The following is a 17,953-nucleotide window of genomic DNA, read 5'->3' on the forward strand; positions in this document are numbered from 1 at the left end:
AAAAAAAAAAAAAAAAAAGTAAAAAGAGGTCCGACGTGACACGCTTTCTCTTTCCTCAAACTGCCTGCCCCCCGATTATCTGTTTGTGATTTTCTGTAAGAATGCCTCCCCACGCTCCCTTTTATTTCCCCTGTCGCGTCACTCCAATTCTGTGCATAAAGACAGGGCGGTAAATTAAAGCAAGATATGATAACAGTCGGGTATTTCAGCAAATTCGGCGGTGTTTGGTGAGGAGATTTGAGGGTTGGCGTAGATGAGTCCCCCCTGAGAGGAGGGCTGCAGTGATCCAGAGGGTGATGTAGGCGAGATATCCCATTCCTTTCCCAGCGCTGTATCAAACATAATGAACGATTGGTGGCCGCCGAATGTTGAGATATCGGAATCGTGGAGACAACGAGGGATCGGGACGGGAAGAAGAGTTCGGGATCGATCGGGATAGAATGATTAGAAAGTCCTCAAGGGTGATACACCAGACAAGAACATCATGGCTTCTCGTCTACTTCTTGGCCGGTGTAGGAGGAGCCTTGACGTTGTTGCTAAGCCACGCCAGACCTTCCAACAGACCCTCACCTGTGGTAGCGCAGCTAGGCACCACGTACCACACCTTATCCTTGAGCTTGGAGAGCTGAAGAGCCTCGGTAACTTCCTGAGGCTTCATAGCTGCGAAACAGTTAGCGCGCGCGACCTTTGGTACAGAGGCGATATGAACTTACCCTCTGCCAAATCTTGCTTGTTGGCAAACACAAGTAGTAGACTGTCCTTCATCTCACGATCGTTGATGATGCGGTGAAGTTCTTGTCTAGCCTCCTCCATTCGGTTCCTGTCAGACGAGTCGATAACGAAGATAAGACCCTGCGTTCCTGTATATCCTCATCAGTACATCACCTCCTTGAACTCTCGAAAGCTATAACCTACCACTAAAGTAATGTCTCCACAGAGGTCGAATCTTGTCCTGACCACCAACGTCCCATACGTTAAACTTGACGTTCTTGTACGTGACAGTCTCGACATTGAAGCCGACGGTGGGAATGGTAGTGACGTCCTGGCCCAGCTTGAGCTTGTACAGGATAGTTGTCTTTCCAGCAGCGTCGAGACCGAGCATGAGCAGGCGCATCTCCTTGGATCCGAAGATCTTGCCCATCATCTTTGAGAATTGACCGCCCATGATTGCGGTTTGTATGTGTGGTTTGGTTTCGGAGTATCGCTCGTGGGGATGGGGTGATAACAAGGGAGGGATTGTATCGTTGGTTCGTTTTTCGATCTGTTCTCAGCGCAATTCTGTCAGCCTCGTCTTTTCTTTTGATGATAGCAACAAGGCCAAAGCTTCCCCGGGGTAGCGGAAGAGAGGGACAAAGAAACGACGTGTCAGTTCCAACGGTGTCGTTGTTGACGGCCAAAGAAAGGAGGCTCTCGCGAAGCTTTGTCTGCCCTTGTACCACACCCGTTTGTCTCTGAAAAAGAAGATCTCGTACATACACCTTATTCGCTTCTCGCTCTCGCTCGCGGGTATCGGATCGTAGGATGTGGTTGTTTATTTTGTTTTGTTTAGATTAAGCGGTTTCGTAATAGTTTCCCTTTGCCTGGGGGTTCAAGGTTGGGTTGTAGGGGGAAAATATCCGTAGTGTAGTAGCGTTGTCAAACAAAAAATGGAAGAGACAAACTGACGTGACCTGACCTGGACCTTTGGGGTATTACAGTAACAGTAACAGTAACGAACCAAGAGAGTCAAGTCAAATGGATCCCATCAAACAATCTGTTGTTACAGTGGTATAGTACAATCACAATCTCTACTTTTTTTCTCCCCCGTCAGGGGAAACGGACAGGACCAAGCGAAAGCGGCATGCTTCCTTCCATTCTCCGGAGTGCACAACTCACTCTCCCTCTTTCTCCCCTGGACCTGAGCCCCTCTCGGTCTAGCGTCCAGCACGGGGCAACCAGGCGGGCGGGGACTTATTGATAGCCCAGTGCTGCTACTGGGCCAAGTCACCTTATGACGAATGAATAGGCCCCTGAGCCCCCTGCCTGGTCCCTGAAATAAGATAACGGTAGACTGTAGTGTAAGGTACGCGACCCGCTTTCTTAAATGGCCTGGCCTCAAAATACAGCCGCCATAAACAGCCAAACGGTGGGTGGCAGCAGGGTGTCAGAAGAATTGATCGTCATAACCAAGCATAAGAGATGAAATAGTTTGGTTATCTTATGGCAATTTAGAGAAGTATTTAGGCTACTTTATTTTAGTAGTATAAACCTTAGAGGACATTTCTTCTGTTACCCACCTGGTGGATACCTTAACCTCCGAAGTAATAACACATGCGCATATCAACAAGGTAATAATCATCAATGCTTGCTGTCATGTTTATAATAGCGCATCTATAGTCTTATAAGTAGACCTGTTTCTCGGATCTCATAACGTCCGCTACAACGTTCATTAAACGAACAAACGCATAGTCTATATATATCCCGGAGCATAACGCGGCAACTCCTCTTGCAAAAAAAGCCTCCATCCGTACGCCCTCGTATGACTCTCATCACAGCTTTACCCAGATGCAGTCACGTACCCAGGTGCAGTTATGTTTAGCCTTGGCAGACTATGCTCTGTACTCAATCACAAATCGCCTCTCAACCTGCTGCAGTGTTGATGAGTCGTTTTCCCCTTCGAACTTGAGATTGACCTTGCCATCATTGTCCATGCTGTGAACCTCCGCTTTATAGAATGTCGTCGTGTTGGGGTATAGCGCCAGCACCACTTTGCCCGACTCCCAATCTTTGAGTGTGGCAGCCTGGCTTTCAGGTGTGATGGGAATCATGCTGCTGGCACTTGATCGATACTCCTTCTGTTTGCTTTGGTCTTCAGGCTCTATATCGAGGACCTTGTAGCGTCGACTTTTGCCTTCACCCATCACCTGTGCAACTTCACCCAGGATCCAATCTGATTGTGAATCACCACTCAGTGCCTTTGGTTTGAATGCGACTGCGTCGCCTTTCTGAAAGACAACTTTGGACTTGTTGTTCCCTGATCCGACACCGCTACCCACTGATCCCTGAGGCTCGACACTATCGGCCTTGGGCGGCATGCTGTCGCGGTCTCGTTCTCTTTCTCTCTCCCGCTCACGGTCTCTGGCTCGATCGCCGTATTTCCGCGAATTCCCTCCAATAGGGCTTGGTACGGGTGAGTCACCTACTCCATCAAAGTCGTAGAGTGAGGAGGCTGCTGCTGTAGTATCTCGGGCTGCCCTCTTGCCAGGCCCTGCTGTTTGCGCGTCCTGTTGTTCCTTGGCGTGCACCACGGCACGCAACACTTTAAGCTGCTCGATTGTATTTTTGAGCGATGCCATGTTAGCTTCGGAATGCTTCACCCCTGTCCGACATAGCTGCTCCATTTCCTTCAATGAATCTCCGGGGATCTTTTCCAGCTCCATGGCGCCAACTTTCTTATCCATGTTAACAAGCTCAGTAAGACTGTCGTTCTCCGCGTTGATCCCCGAGACAATCTCCCCCACTTGACTTTTACACAGCTCCCAGATTTGCACTTCCTCTCCGTGGGTATTGCCATTGTTCCGGTTGGACGCCCGCCCGCTGCGGTTTCGTTGTGACATTTCGCGATTTTGGCGCTCCAGTGGCTTCACCGACTCTGGGCGCGGGGTATTGGTTTCACTTCTGCCCGGTGACGACCGTCTGGGCGTGCCCACGTCCGAGGTAATATCCCGACTATGGTTCTTGGTCCTCGACTTTGACGGTCGGTTTGGTGTAGAATCTCTGCTCGAAGGATCCTGTCGCTTGGAGCTCGATCGTTTCGGCTCGGGAGTATTGGAGGATTGCCGCTCTTGAAAGCTATTCTCTCTTGAATGAGTACCACTTCGTCGGGGCTTGAGAGGGATTTGGTAGTAAGGGCCGAGGTCTTCTTGGAGGTTCTTGAGTTCGTCCCGCGCAGGCTTCTCCCTGTTAGCCATCCTGCCCCGATACCACCCGCCTAAACAGAATGTTGCGATAAGAATCAACCCGAGGAAGGAAACATTTCAATGATGACAAAAAACCAACAAAAGTAGATGCGGAAGCAAAAAAGAAGCCAAGAGGCGTGCTTTTGGGGATATGCATACGGAATTCATCAAGAAAAATTGACTAACCTGAGTTTAGAGAGGCCCGAGTGCTCTCACAGGCCGAGGTGGGCAGAGGCGGGATGGTATGGGGAAGGAAAGGCGACTAACACAGAAGGCGCGTCGCAGTCGAGAAGTGATCGGCGGGGGAAAGAAGAAGTATTATTGTCGAGTAAAAAGCATTAGTACATGTGGATGTTAGAAAGATACTTTGCTGCGTCAAATAAAGCTTAATCGGGCTTGCTGGGTAAGCGGGTATCGTAGATCGTGTCTGTCGTGATGGTGCATGGTCTTTCTATAACAGTCGAGAGGCTGATGATTCAATGTTAAGCTCCAGCCTCCTGCGGCAGAAACCATGGAAGGCGGTGAATACCCCGGTCGGTAACAGAAGCATTGTCCTCTGAGGCTTAGGTTGCTAAAATAAAGTAGCCTACGTGCCAGTCTAAGCTAGCATAAAGTGACCAAATAATTCCGTCTCTTATGCTTTTGGGGCCAATTCTTCTAATACCCTGAAGACACCTGAGCTGGGATTGACCATTTGGGATGAGAGCTTCTACGCCTAGCGGGGTCGAAACAGCAATGGCTGCAGGTGGGCTGTATTCTACAGTGTTGTCGTCCAGTAAGGGTAGGAAACGTAATTTTTTCTTGAAGCATGAGGCTTCTTAAGCTTTATGCGTATTGCTTGCTGTTAGAAACGAGGGCTCAAATTGCCATGCAGATGGGTATCAGAAGAATCGTCCTCTAAGGCTTAGGGTACAGAAATAAAGTAGCCTAAACGCTGGCCGAAACTGACATAAGATGGCCAAAAGTATTTCGTCTCTTATGCTCGGCAGTCAATTCTTCTGACGCCCCGACGGCTGCCCTCTCATATGCTTTTGTGTTGATCAGGGTTAACCTTGGACTTGTTGTCGTCTGACTTTTGTATCTCTGTGCTGAGCCTTGGTCTCAGTCATAGGTAATAGATGAGATGTAAGAGACTCCTCTTCACCATAAGACGCAGTCGCACTTCAGGCATAACGAGAATAAAGCATTTTACTCAAGAGGAACAAAGGCCATCATAGAAGCGTTACTTAATTAAAATATCTACCACAGCCCTGATCTCAAACACCAATTTGCACGCTCCCCCACACATTTATGCGATCGAGGAACTGAGATTTCCCCTGCCGCTGTTGGTCGCCATGATTGCTCGCGTGGTTGTAAAGGGTCGTCCTGGGGAAATAGATCGCACCCGGAGTACTCGAACCGCGAGTCTAAACGGAGATGACTGAATGAAGTCCGTTTCTTGAGACCTTCAAGCAAACTTTCACCACAGCCCCGATCTCCAACGCCAATCTTCACGCTCTCTCGCACAAGCCAGAACACCTCTCTATAGCTTCTGTTTCTCCGAATCATCAATCTCACAGAACGCCTTGAACGTCGTAAACTCATCATCCTCTCCACCCTCAGACTCAAGCACCAGCTCAGCGCTGGCTCCCACGAAGTACACATAGCCCTCCTTCATCTCCTGAACCGTAGGTCCGACAGAGATCTTGCCCTTGCCGCTCGTGCAGATGACAATGCTGGGTCCGTCGATCTGCTCAAAGGTGGCTTTGGCGCCGTCGCCCCGGAGAAGGGTGCGCACCACGCTGAATTCTTGAATAGGAGGATCGTAGAGTAGTACTGCTGAGCCGGAGCTGTAGCCTGCCCTGTTGAGTGTTGCGTAGGGGTATTCGGTGGGTCTCATCTTTTGCTCATCGATGGGTGCGAAGTTGTAGGTCAGCATGTCGACCAGAGTTGAAACGTCTTTGAACTTGGGTGTGAAGCCGGCACGGACGACGTTGTCGGAGGCGGCCATGCACTCCATGATGTCGCCAGAGATGTAAGCGTGAATGTCATCAGCGACCAAGAACAGAGCCTCGCCGGGCTCTAGTGTGACGAAGTTGAGGAAGAAGAGCACAAAGCAACCAATGTCATCACCGAACTCGCCGTGCGTTCGCTTGACAAGCTCAGCAAGCTTCTCACCAGGAGTAGCAACGACACCTCCGCCAGCGAAATCAGCACCCTCCTTCTCAGCTTGCTCAGCCAACTTGGGCATCTGCTCAGCAATATCCTCCGCGGAAGAAGACATAAGCGCACCAAAGACCTTCTTCAGCAACTTCTTCTTCTCATCCGTGACACCATGCTCCTGATCCTTGGCCACCTGCGCAAACTCCTTGGCAGCATCATCGCCTACGAGCGCGCGCAGCGCAGGTACCGTGTCGAGGAAGTGCACGATCTCGGGGAGGGGACGGAAACCGCAGAGACCTTCGAAGGGTGTGATGGCGATGGCCATCTCTGGCTTGTGGTTGTCATCGGGGTAGTTCTTTGGGTCGCGAGCGTGAAGCTGTTCGGCGAGCTTCTTGTTGGGGTGGGCCTGGATGGAGAGCGCCTTGGCTATCGAGAGGACCTTGAAGAGGAAGGGAAGCTTGTGGCCGTAGTGAGAGGAGATGGTTTGGGAGAGCAGTGACTGGTTGTCCTCGCAGAGGTCTAGGAGAGTTCGGCCGGTTTCGAGATCTTTGGAGGGGTTTGAAGGGTGAGTTCCCATCCAAAGCTATAAGACGAACTGTCAGTCTGGTTCATACACAGCTCATGGAAATGCTCACCTCGGCGTATGGGGACTCAGACTCGATCTTGAGGTCATCAGAAGGCGTAGCAGCTGCGAACCGCGCAGCGGCAGACTCGTTACCCTTCTTTCCCCAGGCGTACGAGTTGACACCGCATTGCAGACGAATGAGAGGAACGCGCATGTTTGCAAATTGAATTCGACTGAAATTGTAGCTGTATATCGTAGAAGGCGCGTAGTCTAAAGTTGGTCTAAAACCTCAAATCGCAAGAAAGAGGAACAGAAAAATGGTATCAGTGATTAACTGTCAAATTGGAAGAAAGATGATGACACAAGCCTCGGTCTCCAATGACGGAGTGGAGGGGAATTATCAGCGATCACATTACACTCTAGTTACGTTACCTCACCAAAACTTCAGCGGAACCCCGCCAGTGGTGCAGTTCAGCGAATGTCCCCTGTAGCTCTACCGGAGTAGCGCCGCTTCTACCCCGCTGTGGGCCCTGGAACATCGACAGCCAGTTTCCTATTCTGGGTGCTTTTGAACCATGTGATCGTGAGGCTCATTACACGATATCAGGGGTTTTATATTGCAGCTGAAAGTTTGTAATTTACGTTAATGAATATCCAATTATTATGCTCGTATTGCGTCGACTACATCCAATAGTTCAAATCACATGTCATGATCAAAAACTACCATGTAAAGATATTTTATTTCGGGAGCAAGACTGGTAAGTCGTGATGCTCAAGAGATGTGTATTTCATGTACAGGTGCGTCGTCGTAATCTTGGAGATACGACGTTGGCTTTCTTGCTCACATCGAGTAAAGCCCATTCATAACTCCTTCATTATCCATCCCATTATCCTTAGTCTCAACACCATTTTTCGTTGTTGCCAAAATCATGTACAAACAGACTTATGCACCAAAAGAACACCTGTTAACAGACCATAAACACCCCCAATTGCCCTGACGCCAAAGTCTAAAACCTCATGGAGAGTATCAGGGCCCCAAGCTGTACGTGTCGTGTAGACACGTTGACAGCTGCGTAAATTTTTTGCTTCTCCCCGTTGTACCAAGACTCCAAATGGACAAAGTGCCGGATATGAATCCCGAGGACAGACGCCAGAGTATGTCAAAGATAGAGCAGAGCAATACTGCATGCATACTTTGACGACCAACCATGCAATAAGATAGAGAAAGAGAGATAGGAAGAACAGACATAGGGAGAGGGGGAGAGGAAAACACACTAAAGGTGTCGGAAGAGGGGGACTCAACCGCAAAAGCCACAGTGATACAAGACCAACGCTCAACTTGCTTCCCCGTCAAACGCTGTACTCGTCGCTGTCGCTGCGGTACAATGGTTCAGTGCATCGTGAACCAAACCTCCACTCTTGGTTCGAGGGTTCATTCCGAAAGCGGGACGATCGAATAGTTCATCCGTTTCTTGTCGTGACTGATAAGCGAACCGCCCCTTGTTCCGATCACGACATGTCCTTCGTTTTCGTGCCTTATGCGGCAGTAAGGCAGGGTCAGACCAGTAACAATGCTTGACGCTTCTAAAAAGTCAAATCTCAAAAGACACAACACACTGCAACTCCTCAGGCCAAAAGGCAAAGCAATGTACAGAACCAACAAGCCCATGCTAGAGACGTCAAGCTCGTAGCGACCCCGCACCCTTGCGGTAGTTGACTGTAGCATTGTCTGGTCCAATGTCACTAGGCAACATGTAGGCTGCAGGTGAGTGAGGCAGATAAGACGCAGCACCGTGGCCCAGTGAGAAGGATCCCAAGCCGCTACCATTGAGATGTGGCAGATCATACCGGGCACTGGACGAAGCGGCCGCTGCTGCTGTTACTGCAGTCGTCGTGTCCGTATAGCGGTACGTCATGTCGGGCCCGGGACGCAGGGAGTCGGTCGACGCGAACAGAGATGCATCCGAAGAACCAGTATGCGAGTAGTGATCATTGCTTGAGCGACCATACTGAGAGGCCATCGCAATGGGAGGATACGAGGGCAGGCAGCTCGAGGTGGATGCCATGCTGGAGGACTCGTAATTCCCGGTCGTGTAACTCGACGTGGGCTCGGAAGTAGAGCTTACAGGTGAAGTGTCCGAGGTCGAGGCTTGGGATGACTTGCTGCTGCTATAGATGGAGCTGCCCGAATCGTGCTTGTACAACGATCCAGTCGAGCTGGACATCGAAGACCGACCCACTGGCATGGGAAGTACCCTGTCGCCCATGTTGACGCCCGCTGCCATGTTCTGCATAGCAAGGCCCTTAGAGTCTGCCGCCAAGTTCTGGTATCCGAAGCTCTTGGGTTCAGGTACCATGTTTTGATAGGCAAGGCTGGTCGAGTCGGTCGTCACCGGGGCTGGTCGGTGTACCAAGCTCGTCACATTATTCCCACTGCTGTATGCGTAGTCTGGATCCGTGTCCACACACAGCGCCGACTTGCCAGACGTTCCAGAGGCGATCCTATAGCTCATGCTGTAGTCTGCGTCGTGCACGGCGGATGTGTCGTGCACAGGGTAGGATTGTGGATACATGGCAAGACCGTAGCTCTGATCATCGGCATATCCATTACCCCAGGGAAGGGGACAGTAGGGCTTCGTCTCGTACGCAAGGTTGGCGGGAGCACGGTAGGCGAAAGCTTCACCAGCTTCACTGGTGTAGGCTGGTAACCCATCTGGGTCAGAGAGAGGGTGAGTCGTCACAGGCACAGACGAGATAGCAGAGCTTCCTCGGGCCTGATACTGTCGAGAAGCATCAAGGCTGTACGTGAAGTTCTCTGTCTTGTAAATTGTTTCCGTTGATGCCACCTTAACGAGTGTAAGCCATAGCCAAGACGTCTCTTCTTATAGTCAAACATACCCTGAGAAACTGGCATGGTTCGTAGCCTGCATTTTTGCAATTCGTACAGGGTTCTCCAGTACCAGTATCACCGCTGCAGCGAATCTTCCTCTTTCGACAGCGTCCACACTGAATCTGTTGTTAGCCCGCTACACAACTATGTAAGTCTCACACACACCACACACACCAGGTAAGAGTAAGGGATAAGGAAAGTTATTGACATACTGCTACTGCGATACGTTTTCGCTGAGGTTCATCCCTGTCGCTCATGATCGTTCGCGATTCGGTATGAATGGGATAACCAGTCCCTCGACGTTCTGGATAGGATGGATAGATGTTCATCCGAGTTCCGTATCGTCGGACGACTGGATAACAGTCTGGAGTGACCATTGTTTGTCCAGTGAGAAAGGCCTAGAGTAAAAGCGAGAGACAAGAGTCTGTATGAGGACTCAAGGGATGTACTGATCAAACTCCGTCATCAAGTCAAACAATCCCTAAGTCGACTGAACAAAGTTTTCCTATCGTTCAAGGACAAAGCCTGTGGCTGACAGCCGTTCCCGGTTTTCAAGCACTCGTCCGTCGGGACTCTCGGTAAGGAAAGGGGTCTATCCAATGATAGATGAGGCAGTTGGTGTCGATGCTCCGGATAGTCAAGTCAAAGATTAGAATTAACGGTTCTTGTCAGCTTCAATAAGGCAAAGTTGCAAGCAGAACAAAGATTAACAAGACCGGAAGAAAGAAGAGATCCAAAGACCACGATATCTGCAGTCGTGGTATCTTGTTATAGTCGGTACTACTGACTTATACCTGGCCTGGCCACTTGTATGTCGTTTGTTGCCCAAGCGTAGCTACTACATGTCTTCCTCCAATAAACGGCCCTAATTGTTTGCAGCACACAGGTCCACCAGAGAGTGTTGATCGAGGTACTCCGGTGGTCCATTCCTGTATGATGAAAACAGACCCCTCGTACAACAGATGCCAGACGTTCTGAAAGCCTTTTTCAAAGTTCTGGCCGATACGTAGCATTGTATGGTTGAGATAATCCCAGTTATGCGAGGGTGGGTTGAATGACTTTCTGCAGGGTGTCTGCATCATTTGGTGGGAGTATTCATTGTCTCCCCCCACTATGGCGAGCAGATACAAACGGGCTCCCATCCCGAAAGGGAAACCCAGATCTATCGATCGGTTTGAGGCTTTTCCCCAGAATCGTATTCAGATATGCAGATTGAGTTGGTGAACCAAGACCAATTCGAATCCAAAACAAGCACCGAACGAGGAACGCCTGGCTTGTAGATGTTGAGACACAGCTTATAGACCTGACCACTTGAAGTATACAGTTGAGGTTGCAGTTGCTCTGCCACACTACACAAGATTTGAAGCGAGACTTCGGTCGGCTGTGCCTCTTGAATCGCTAACATGACAAAAGCCGAGATAGAAGACGACATTGTGATGCTCATTGTTTGCCAGCCGGCTCTTGTTCCTGTCTTGGAAAAAGGAAGCACCCAAACAACATGCAAAGGCGAGGCCGCCTAGGGCCGCATATTAACAAACGGATTTTCCTTAAACGCAGTTATGTAGACCCCACAAAGGATACAAACCCGTGATGGGCAGGGCCAGGCCAGCAAATGCAACAACGAGAAGCTTCATGACTGACTAGTCATGCAGCCTTCGTCAAAGTGGAGGCGCAGGGATTCCCTTCGGCTGTGACATAGTGCAAAGTCTCTCGTCAAGAGATGCTGTAAATTCACTGCTTGTGTCTTTGTTGTGTAACAGGCGTGTCGACAGAGCTCGGTCCAGAGACTCATAGTATCTTACACCAAGCACAGATGTCTTCACCTTGGAAGATCTGGGCCTCATTCCCTTGTCATGTCTTGTCTGAATATGTCTTGTGCATGGATATTCAACCCATGTTCTTATCATCGATGAAGCAGCAGAATACCCGGTACCTGGGTGGTGGTGGACTTACAGGCCCTTCCTTGTTGGTGTGGGCGGCAATATCCAAGCTTAGATCGACGACGATCTCGGTAAGCTACAAAACCAACGTTTCGTCAGCAGACAAACATCTGCTTCAAAACGTGGCCAAGCAAGCTTCCAATGCTATCGCCATCCTTGTAGACTTACAGGCGGGGCTGCGGCGCAGAAACTGACTGGACGCAACTCTCAAAGGATGTTCAAGTCTTTGAGCCACCCATTGACCAACATGAAAAGCAGGTCATTGAATTCCCCCTATGTCGAGCAAGCTTCAGAGTAGGTAGTAATAGGCTTTCTTCCCAACGACCCACTCGACGTGCAGACACTTCGTTTGCAATGCAGTCAGAGTCAAGAGCTAGTACTGTATAATGATATACAGTACATTCCCAGCACAGCAAACGGTCATGACTGAGAGAAGAGCACACCGCTGTATTCCTCAATGTGCAGAACGCTACAGAGTAGAGCCACAGAATTCCCCTTGAGACCTGCGGGACGGCCCCAGCCGCCGTTTGCTGATGCGTCTTAGCAATGCAGTATGCAGGACCAAAAAGCAAAGAGAATAGCCCTCACCGCACTAAATGACATCTAAACGGTGCAATTGGTGCGAGAGTAAATATAGAACCAGACTAAAGCACCCGGCTGCCCGTATTGAAAACGGCCAAGAGAAATTATTGCAGAAGGATATTGGTACATGTCGCAGACGCCATGTAAGCCGATAGGAGCAACACTCCGCTAAGATGCGTCCAGAAGAAACAAATCCCTGACGGCACGTCGATAAGCAGATTTTCGGTAAAAGCGCCACACGCGAACCGATCGTTGATGCAGGACATCGCTAACTAGATGAGAGGATATTGTTTACTACCCGCTCCCATGGCGTCAAACCATATCTGTGTGTCTTGCAGGTATCCAACTGAGAGTCCTAAAGCACGCTTTCCGCCAAGCGAGCGTCCCAAATTCTCTCTTCTAGAACATGCTTTGGCTTGAATGGCGTCGTTCAGGTACGCGATGCGCAAACAATTAGACACATTCCCTTGAGAAAACAATGCAATCTAGCTTGGCGATAGTTCAACCTCAGGACTCGTTCTGTGCGAAGAAATCTTTGACTTGACGAGACAACTTAGACATAATTTGAGATATGTTTCATTGCGTAGCTGAGCCAAGCAGCCGTCCTTTTGAGTCGGGCTTGTTTCAATGGGTTCCATAGCAAGCCCTCTCGCGTCCAGGATCAACCAGCTATCGTATTGAACCTCCATCTTCCCTCCCCGGCTGCATACAGCGAGAAGACTAGCCTAGTCAAGCAGGCTCGCTCCTCTTTTCCCTCCGTTTTTGCCTCGTGCTCATACCGTTACCCCACAACATGTGAGAAAACACTCCGTCCCCAGTCAAGGGGAGACGGTCCTTGATGGTACAGCAAGCGCAGAATCCAGGCGGAAGATTCTTTCAGGGTACATCCCGAATAGACATGCTGGCGGCCGAACTGTCATTAAAGGATGTGACGCTTGTAGATGCGAGCTCCCGTTGGTGTTGCATATAAGCGCACGCAATTGGTTGAGAGGTCCAGGGGTCTCACCCTGAGAGTCTCTTGTGACGCTTAGAATCACAGGCAAAGGACATGGATGACCAAAACGCTTTTCAGCTAGGGCACTATGCCCGTGATAGCATGAAAAGATCTGTAACGATCCGCAGGGGAGCTCGATTTGAAGATCCGGGGGTTAACACACATGCAAAAGAAGGTTCTGAAACCGTTTCTTTATCCACAAAAGGAACATCACCAGGCCACTCGGTCTTGATAGATTCAATGTCGCTTCCCGCTCGACTGAAATCGCAGTCAAAGCTGACGCCATGCACTGAAAATCGTCGACAGGGTCTTCGGAGCTTCATAGTCGTACATCTTGAGGGCTCTAGCCTCAAAGTGGCCATGCTTGTGGCAAAAGCGTCGGCGTCACCACATAGACGGAATTCAGGTTGACCAAGCAAGCCCCAACTCCTTGCTACTTGAACGTAGCGAGTCAATCTTAGAGGCAGGTATCACCAAAGGTACAATGATGCAACTGTCAGAAACAACATTGCTTCTAGCCCGGCCATCGGTGTTCGAAGCCCGTAATTCGTGAGATTGAAGATATCGGAATACACTCTGGTGTAGCATGACCAATTGTTCTTGTCTATCGATACCAGTGCCGAACCCAAGCGATTTGAAAAGTGAGAACTGATATCCATCGACATACCCTTGTCATCAGCCCCGAATCTCAGCCCAGACTCATCTACAGAATCTTTGCCGATTGAGACAGCTCAGGTGACAAGGCTTAGGGCTTGACGCCTGTCGATTATCCCAAGCTCGACCGCATCACGCCATGCGCGGGGCCGTACATTAGACTTCGATGTGGTGAAAAACATGGCGGTTTCACCCCCCGGGTGCCTTACGCAGTCGACCTTGAAGTTGTGTCCGCCGATGTCTCTGGCGACAGAACAGGAGCAGTAACCGTAGCCGAGCATGACGGGTTTCTGAACCATGTATAGACATTAGTTACAGCCTTCTGTGCTCGAACAACCAGCTCTCCAGCTAGCTCGTACAGAATAATTATTCGGACGTAAAGCCAAACATGCTGTGGCGTGCTAGCTTGCAATATCTGGTCCCTGTTGACGAGAGTGGATTACTCCGCAACAACCGTGATCTGTTGAACGTCTCGAAAGAGAGCTGTCATGTACGACAACATCTGAAGCATTGGGGAAACAGTAGGGATGCCGCCGGCAAGCGATGCCATGACAGTCTAGAGATGGGGGGCCCTGGAGATCTCATCCAGAACGACACTTGTGGTCGCTCAACAGCGGGAGGCAGATCCTCTCCGCCGTGAGTGCTTGTCGGTCAGATAGTCCGGAAACGTCGCTCATGAGTAAATGTACCCAGTGGGGGCTCGGCTGAACAGTCCACATTGTCTCCCGTTGCTTGTAGGAGTAAATAGATCTTCCGTTGAAGGACCGTAGGTGAGATGAAGGGAATTTTGGTGCTCACATATCACAAAGTAAAGAAAGAATTCAGGAGAGACTCGCCTTGATGGCAGCAACTGTCAGACTCGTGTTGTCAGGATATTCCATGCTCGTGTAATGCCACACAATGCAGTGTATATGATATTAGTTGGCGCATCCAGACCATAAGAAGTCGGAATGCTTGCCGTCAAAAGTTTTACGCTGGGCAGTGCCACTTCTGTGGGCGTTGTACTGCTGTATTCCGTTTCGCAATCCACCGCATCCCTTATCTTCTGGGCCTACGGTTATAGTCATCCCGACCGTATCGATCCCCTTCTCTGCCTCGGTCTCGATGATCGCGGTCCCGGTATCGGTTTCTATCTTGATCGTGACGGTCCCTATCTCTTCTATCGCCTCGACGATCGTCTCTTGGCTTGTGATGACGGTCCCGACTTCGGTCGCTTGGTCGCGGGCTTCGACTTCTACTTCGTCGGCGTGATGGTCCTCCGTCACCTTGTGGTCTTGGTGGTGGTCCATCCTCCTTCTCCTGCTTGGGTCCATCCCGACCTAATTTGTCCTTCATCTCATCTTCGTAGACCATCTTGTAGTTACCACCTGTGGCCTTTTCACCCTCATTGCGGTACTGGCGACGCTTCTCAAGCTCGTCAACACCTCCCCAGCCGCCTCGGCCTGCATTCGTTCTGCGTTTGTTGTTGGCATCCTTTCGCCAGACATCGCTGAGCTTGCTGACACTCTGAGAGAAATCCACGTGAATACGTCGGTCGTCAATCAGAACTCCCTGCATCTTGAAGTAGGCGGCTTCGCAGGATGCCTTATCTTCGTATTCAATGAATGCATATTGTAAGCTGTCGCCCGTCTTTGCGTCTCGAATGACTTCACAACTCAAGATCTTGCCGAATCGACCAAAGATGAGTTCCAAATCTTCGTCTCCGGTAACGGGGTTCAGTTTGCAGACGAACAAGACGTTCTCGGGAGGCTTGACTTCGGCAAACGGCAAATCTCCCATCATTTCCAGAGTGAGAGCTTGTGCCTGAGCCTCCCGATTACGACGTCTTCTCTCCAACTCTTCTTCGTCGACATTATCGTCTGCGTGCAGCGCTGCCTCATCCGCGATTCGAACGGTCTTCAATTGCTGGTCGGTAGGGGGAGGGCTTGAACTCGGTTCTCTCAAGCCAGGCGGATCGGCGTATGGATCGTCTAAAATGACGGTGTGCTTGATACGAATGTCGATAAGCGGGTGACCCTTCTCGTCCACAATCGCCTCGTTGATCTTGTCCAACACCTCAAAGCCTTCGACGACCTTTCCAAAAATCGCTGCCTTTCCATTTAGGTAGTCCGTATCCTCGCCCAATGTGATGATGAACTGTGAGCCCGCAACACGAACATCAGGGTCGGACTGGAGGGGCGCCGTGGCCATGCTAACTGTTCCCTTCTCCAAGTGTTTCAATTTGGGGTGGAAAAAGGCTGGGAAGGTTCGTTGCGACGGGTCGCCGGATACGTGACCCCATATCGAGGAGCCTCCATCAGAGTCTTTCGAGAGAGGGCCGAGGGGGTCGCCAGTTTGGAAGGAGAAGTTCTTCTGGACGGAGTGAACAGGAGAGAAGTTGTAGTATTTGACCTTGCAAAGCTTCAGAAAGTTTTCGCATAGCTTTGGCGCATGATCGACCAAGAGATCGATAACAATATCGCCAGAGCTGGTCTCCAGGAGAACCGACATCGCGGGCAATCTTTTTCTTTGTATCCACGCGGCAAATACTGAGCAGATATGCGATTGAGAATAATACGTTCGTAGGGAATTTGTCAAGTGTGAAGTCGCGGTCTTGAAGAATCAAGGAATGAGGTAACCGTCAGCCACTGTCGCGAAGCTTCCATTGAGAGATGCGACTCTAGCTTGGCGCCACGTGTGGCGGTGCGTATTATATAATCACACGATGGCTTCAATCAACCCAGACCATCAACGCTTCAGTGCAGGCGCACGGTCAAGATCTTGTGCTCCGTAATCCACTGGTAAATCTTGCTTGATTGATAAAATGAATGGATACTACAAGTTCTACATCCTTCAAACATCTCTCCATGCCAATGATTTCTTTGTCATGTTTTTGACCATGTTTCCTGCACATGCTAGGTATGGTACAACACAGGAGATCCATCGTTCTCCAATTGCCGACTCTTGCATTTCAAGAGCTATAACTCAACCTGAAACACTCTCTAGCGACCGGCGTCTTCAAATATATTGATTTCTATCTAGTCCCTTTCCGTCAAATCCCCACCGTGCGCGCCTTTCACAGGGCGATCAATCACCAGAGCCTCAACTACTAGTGGGGACTTACATATACGACCTAGGAGCGACAAGTGCAAACAATATAAGAACCAGAATAAAGACGAAGAGCAAAAGTGATAGCTGACCCGACTTCGTGTCAGCTTTAGACCAGGAAGTTTCTTTAATCACCTTGAACAGAGATGCCAATGACTTATTTTGTAGAACTCAGTATCTCTAGTCCTCCCACAAGAGACGACTTAACTAACTCTTGTGCCCACGGTACTGGAGGACTGGGTCATCATCACCGTTCTCATCCCCCGTTCCCCGAAATGATAGACCATACTGTAGCGACAACTCTCAGATGAAGAGAGAAAGAGTTTTCTGCCGAGTTGGACTCGGACTTGTTATTTATATGCGTCTGGATTGAGAGTTTGACCCACTCCAAACTCTTGCAAATGTTGTTGATCAGGTGAGTCACACAGTAGACTTTGAGCAATGTTTATCTCAAGGCATTGCACACAAATACTGCTTTTTCAAGTCATTACCTTTCGTCCATCCTTAAACTTTGAATGAGGACTGCAAAGGCATCCATGGATAGATGTAAGTGAGGTAGCGCCCCACCTCCACACTGCGGCCAAGAGGTGTACCCACTGCCATTTCGGGCAATCGGGTGGGGCCGCCAGTTCGATATAAAGGGAAGGCATCACCATCACCAGGACGCTTTCCTCACTTTTCTTTCCTTCCACAATGTACCAGAACAGGCCAGGTATAAAAGAGAAATAATAGAAAGCTTTCAGTATACCCAATGATGAGCCATATCCCAGTAGCGACGACTTACGGGCTTGTATGCCCGCCTGGTGCTAAAAACGCTAGGAGGTCCATAGGGAGGACCGTATCTGAGGGACGACCATGACAGCGGAGTTGGCGAGTTGGCGGTGGTCGGGGGCTTCGGCCTCATTTTTTGCTGATTCTATATCTTTTTGTTTGCATGCTCTGTTGCAATTGTTTTATGGTGCTTCGTGGACGCCATCGACTTTGCAGTGTCGTCGAGGTACCGTGTACTTCGAGGTACTTGTTCTCATTCTTTCCCAGATGGCTCAGTGGTCATGTCCGTTCTTTGCGCTCTGGCTCAAATGAATGTTCAATTACAGGGTTCACTGTCTAAAGGCACAGAAATCAATGCATTCTGAGTTCCATCGAATCGGTTGCATTTAA

At 49.9% G+C, this 17,953-nt stretch overlaps 5 protein-coding genes across 5 annotated transcripts; all 5 read right to left on the minus strand.

Moving 5' to 3' along the window:
• Positions 1–496: 496 nt before the first annotated feature.
• FIESC28_02934 (uncharacterized protein) lies at positions 497–1,165 on the minus strand (the record flags this gene model as incomplete). Its single annotated transcript, XM_031157083.1, has 3 exons — positions 497–660; positions 714–860; positions 916–1,165. The coding sequence occupies 3 exons, from the start codon at positions 1,163–1,165 to the stop codon at positions 497–499; spliced, it is 561 nt and encodes a 186-aa protein (XP_031018792.1).
• A 1,423-nt stretch (positions 1,166–2,588) lies between these two features.
• On the minus strand, positions 2,589–3,950 carry FIESC28_02935 (uncharacterized protein; the record flags this gene model as incomplete). Its single annotated transcript, XM_031157084.1, has 1 exon — positions 2,589–3,950. One exon carries the CDS (start codon positions 3,948–3,950, stop codon positions 2,589–2,591), a length of 1,362 nt encoding a protein of 453 aa, XP_031018793.1.
• Positions 3,951–5,460: 1,510 nt separating this feature from the next.
• On the minus strand, positions 5,461–6,859 carry FIESC28_02936 (uncharacterized protein; the record flags this gene model as incomplete). The annotated part of the gene is made up of 2 exons (XM_031157085.1): positions 5,461–6,663; positions 6,716–6,859. The coding sequence occupies 2 exons, from the start codon at positions 6,857–6,859 to the stop codon at positions 5,461–5,463; spliced, it is 1,347 nt and encodes a 448-aa protein (XP_031018794.1).
• Positions 6,860–8,324: 1,465 nt separating this feature from the next.
• On the minus strand, positions 8,325–9,912 carry FIESC28_02937 (uncharacterized protein; the record flags this gene model as incomplete). Its single annotated transcript, XM_031157086.1, has 3 exons — positions 8,325–9,491; positions 9,544–9,651; positions 9,748–9,912. The coding sequence occupies 3 exons, from the start codon at positions 9,910–9,912 to the stop codon at positions 8,325–8,327; spliced, it is 1,440 nt and encodes a 479-aa protein (XP_031018795.1).
• A 4,831-nt stretch (positions 9,913–14,743) lies between these two features.
• On the minus strand, positions 14,744–16,195 carry FIESC28_02938 (uncharacterized protein; the record flags this gene model as incomplete). The annotated part of the gene is made up of 1 exon (XM_031157087.1): positions 14,744–16,195. The coding sequence occupies one exon, from the start codon at positions 16,193–16,195 to the stop codon at positions 14,744–14,746; it is 1,452 nt and encodes a 483-aa protein (XP_031018796.1).
• Between the last annotated feature and the right edge of the window lie 1,758 nt (positions 16,196–17,953).

Source organism: Fusarium coffeatum (assembly GCF_003316985.1).
Source record: "Fusarium coffeatum strain FIESC_28 chromosome Unknown BRIP53273_contig_63, whole genome shotgun sequence".
Lineage (NCBI taxonomy): Eukaryota > Fungi > Ascomycota > Sordariomycetes > Hypocreales > Nectriaceae > Fusarium > Fusarium coffeatum.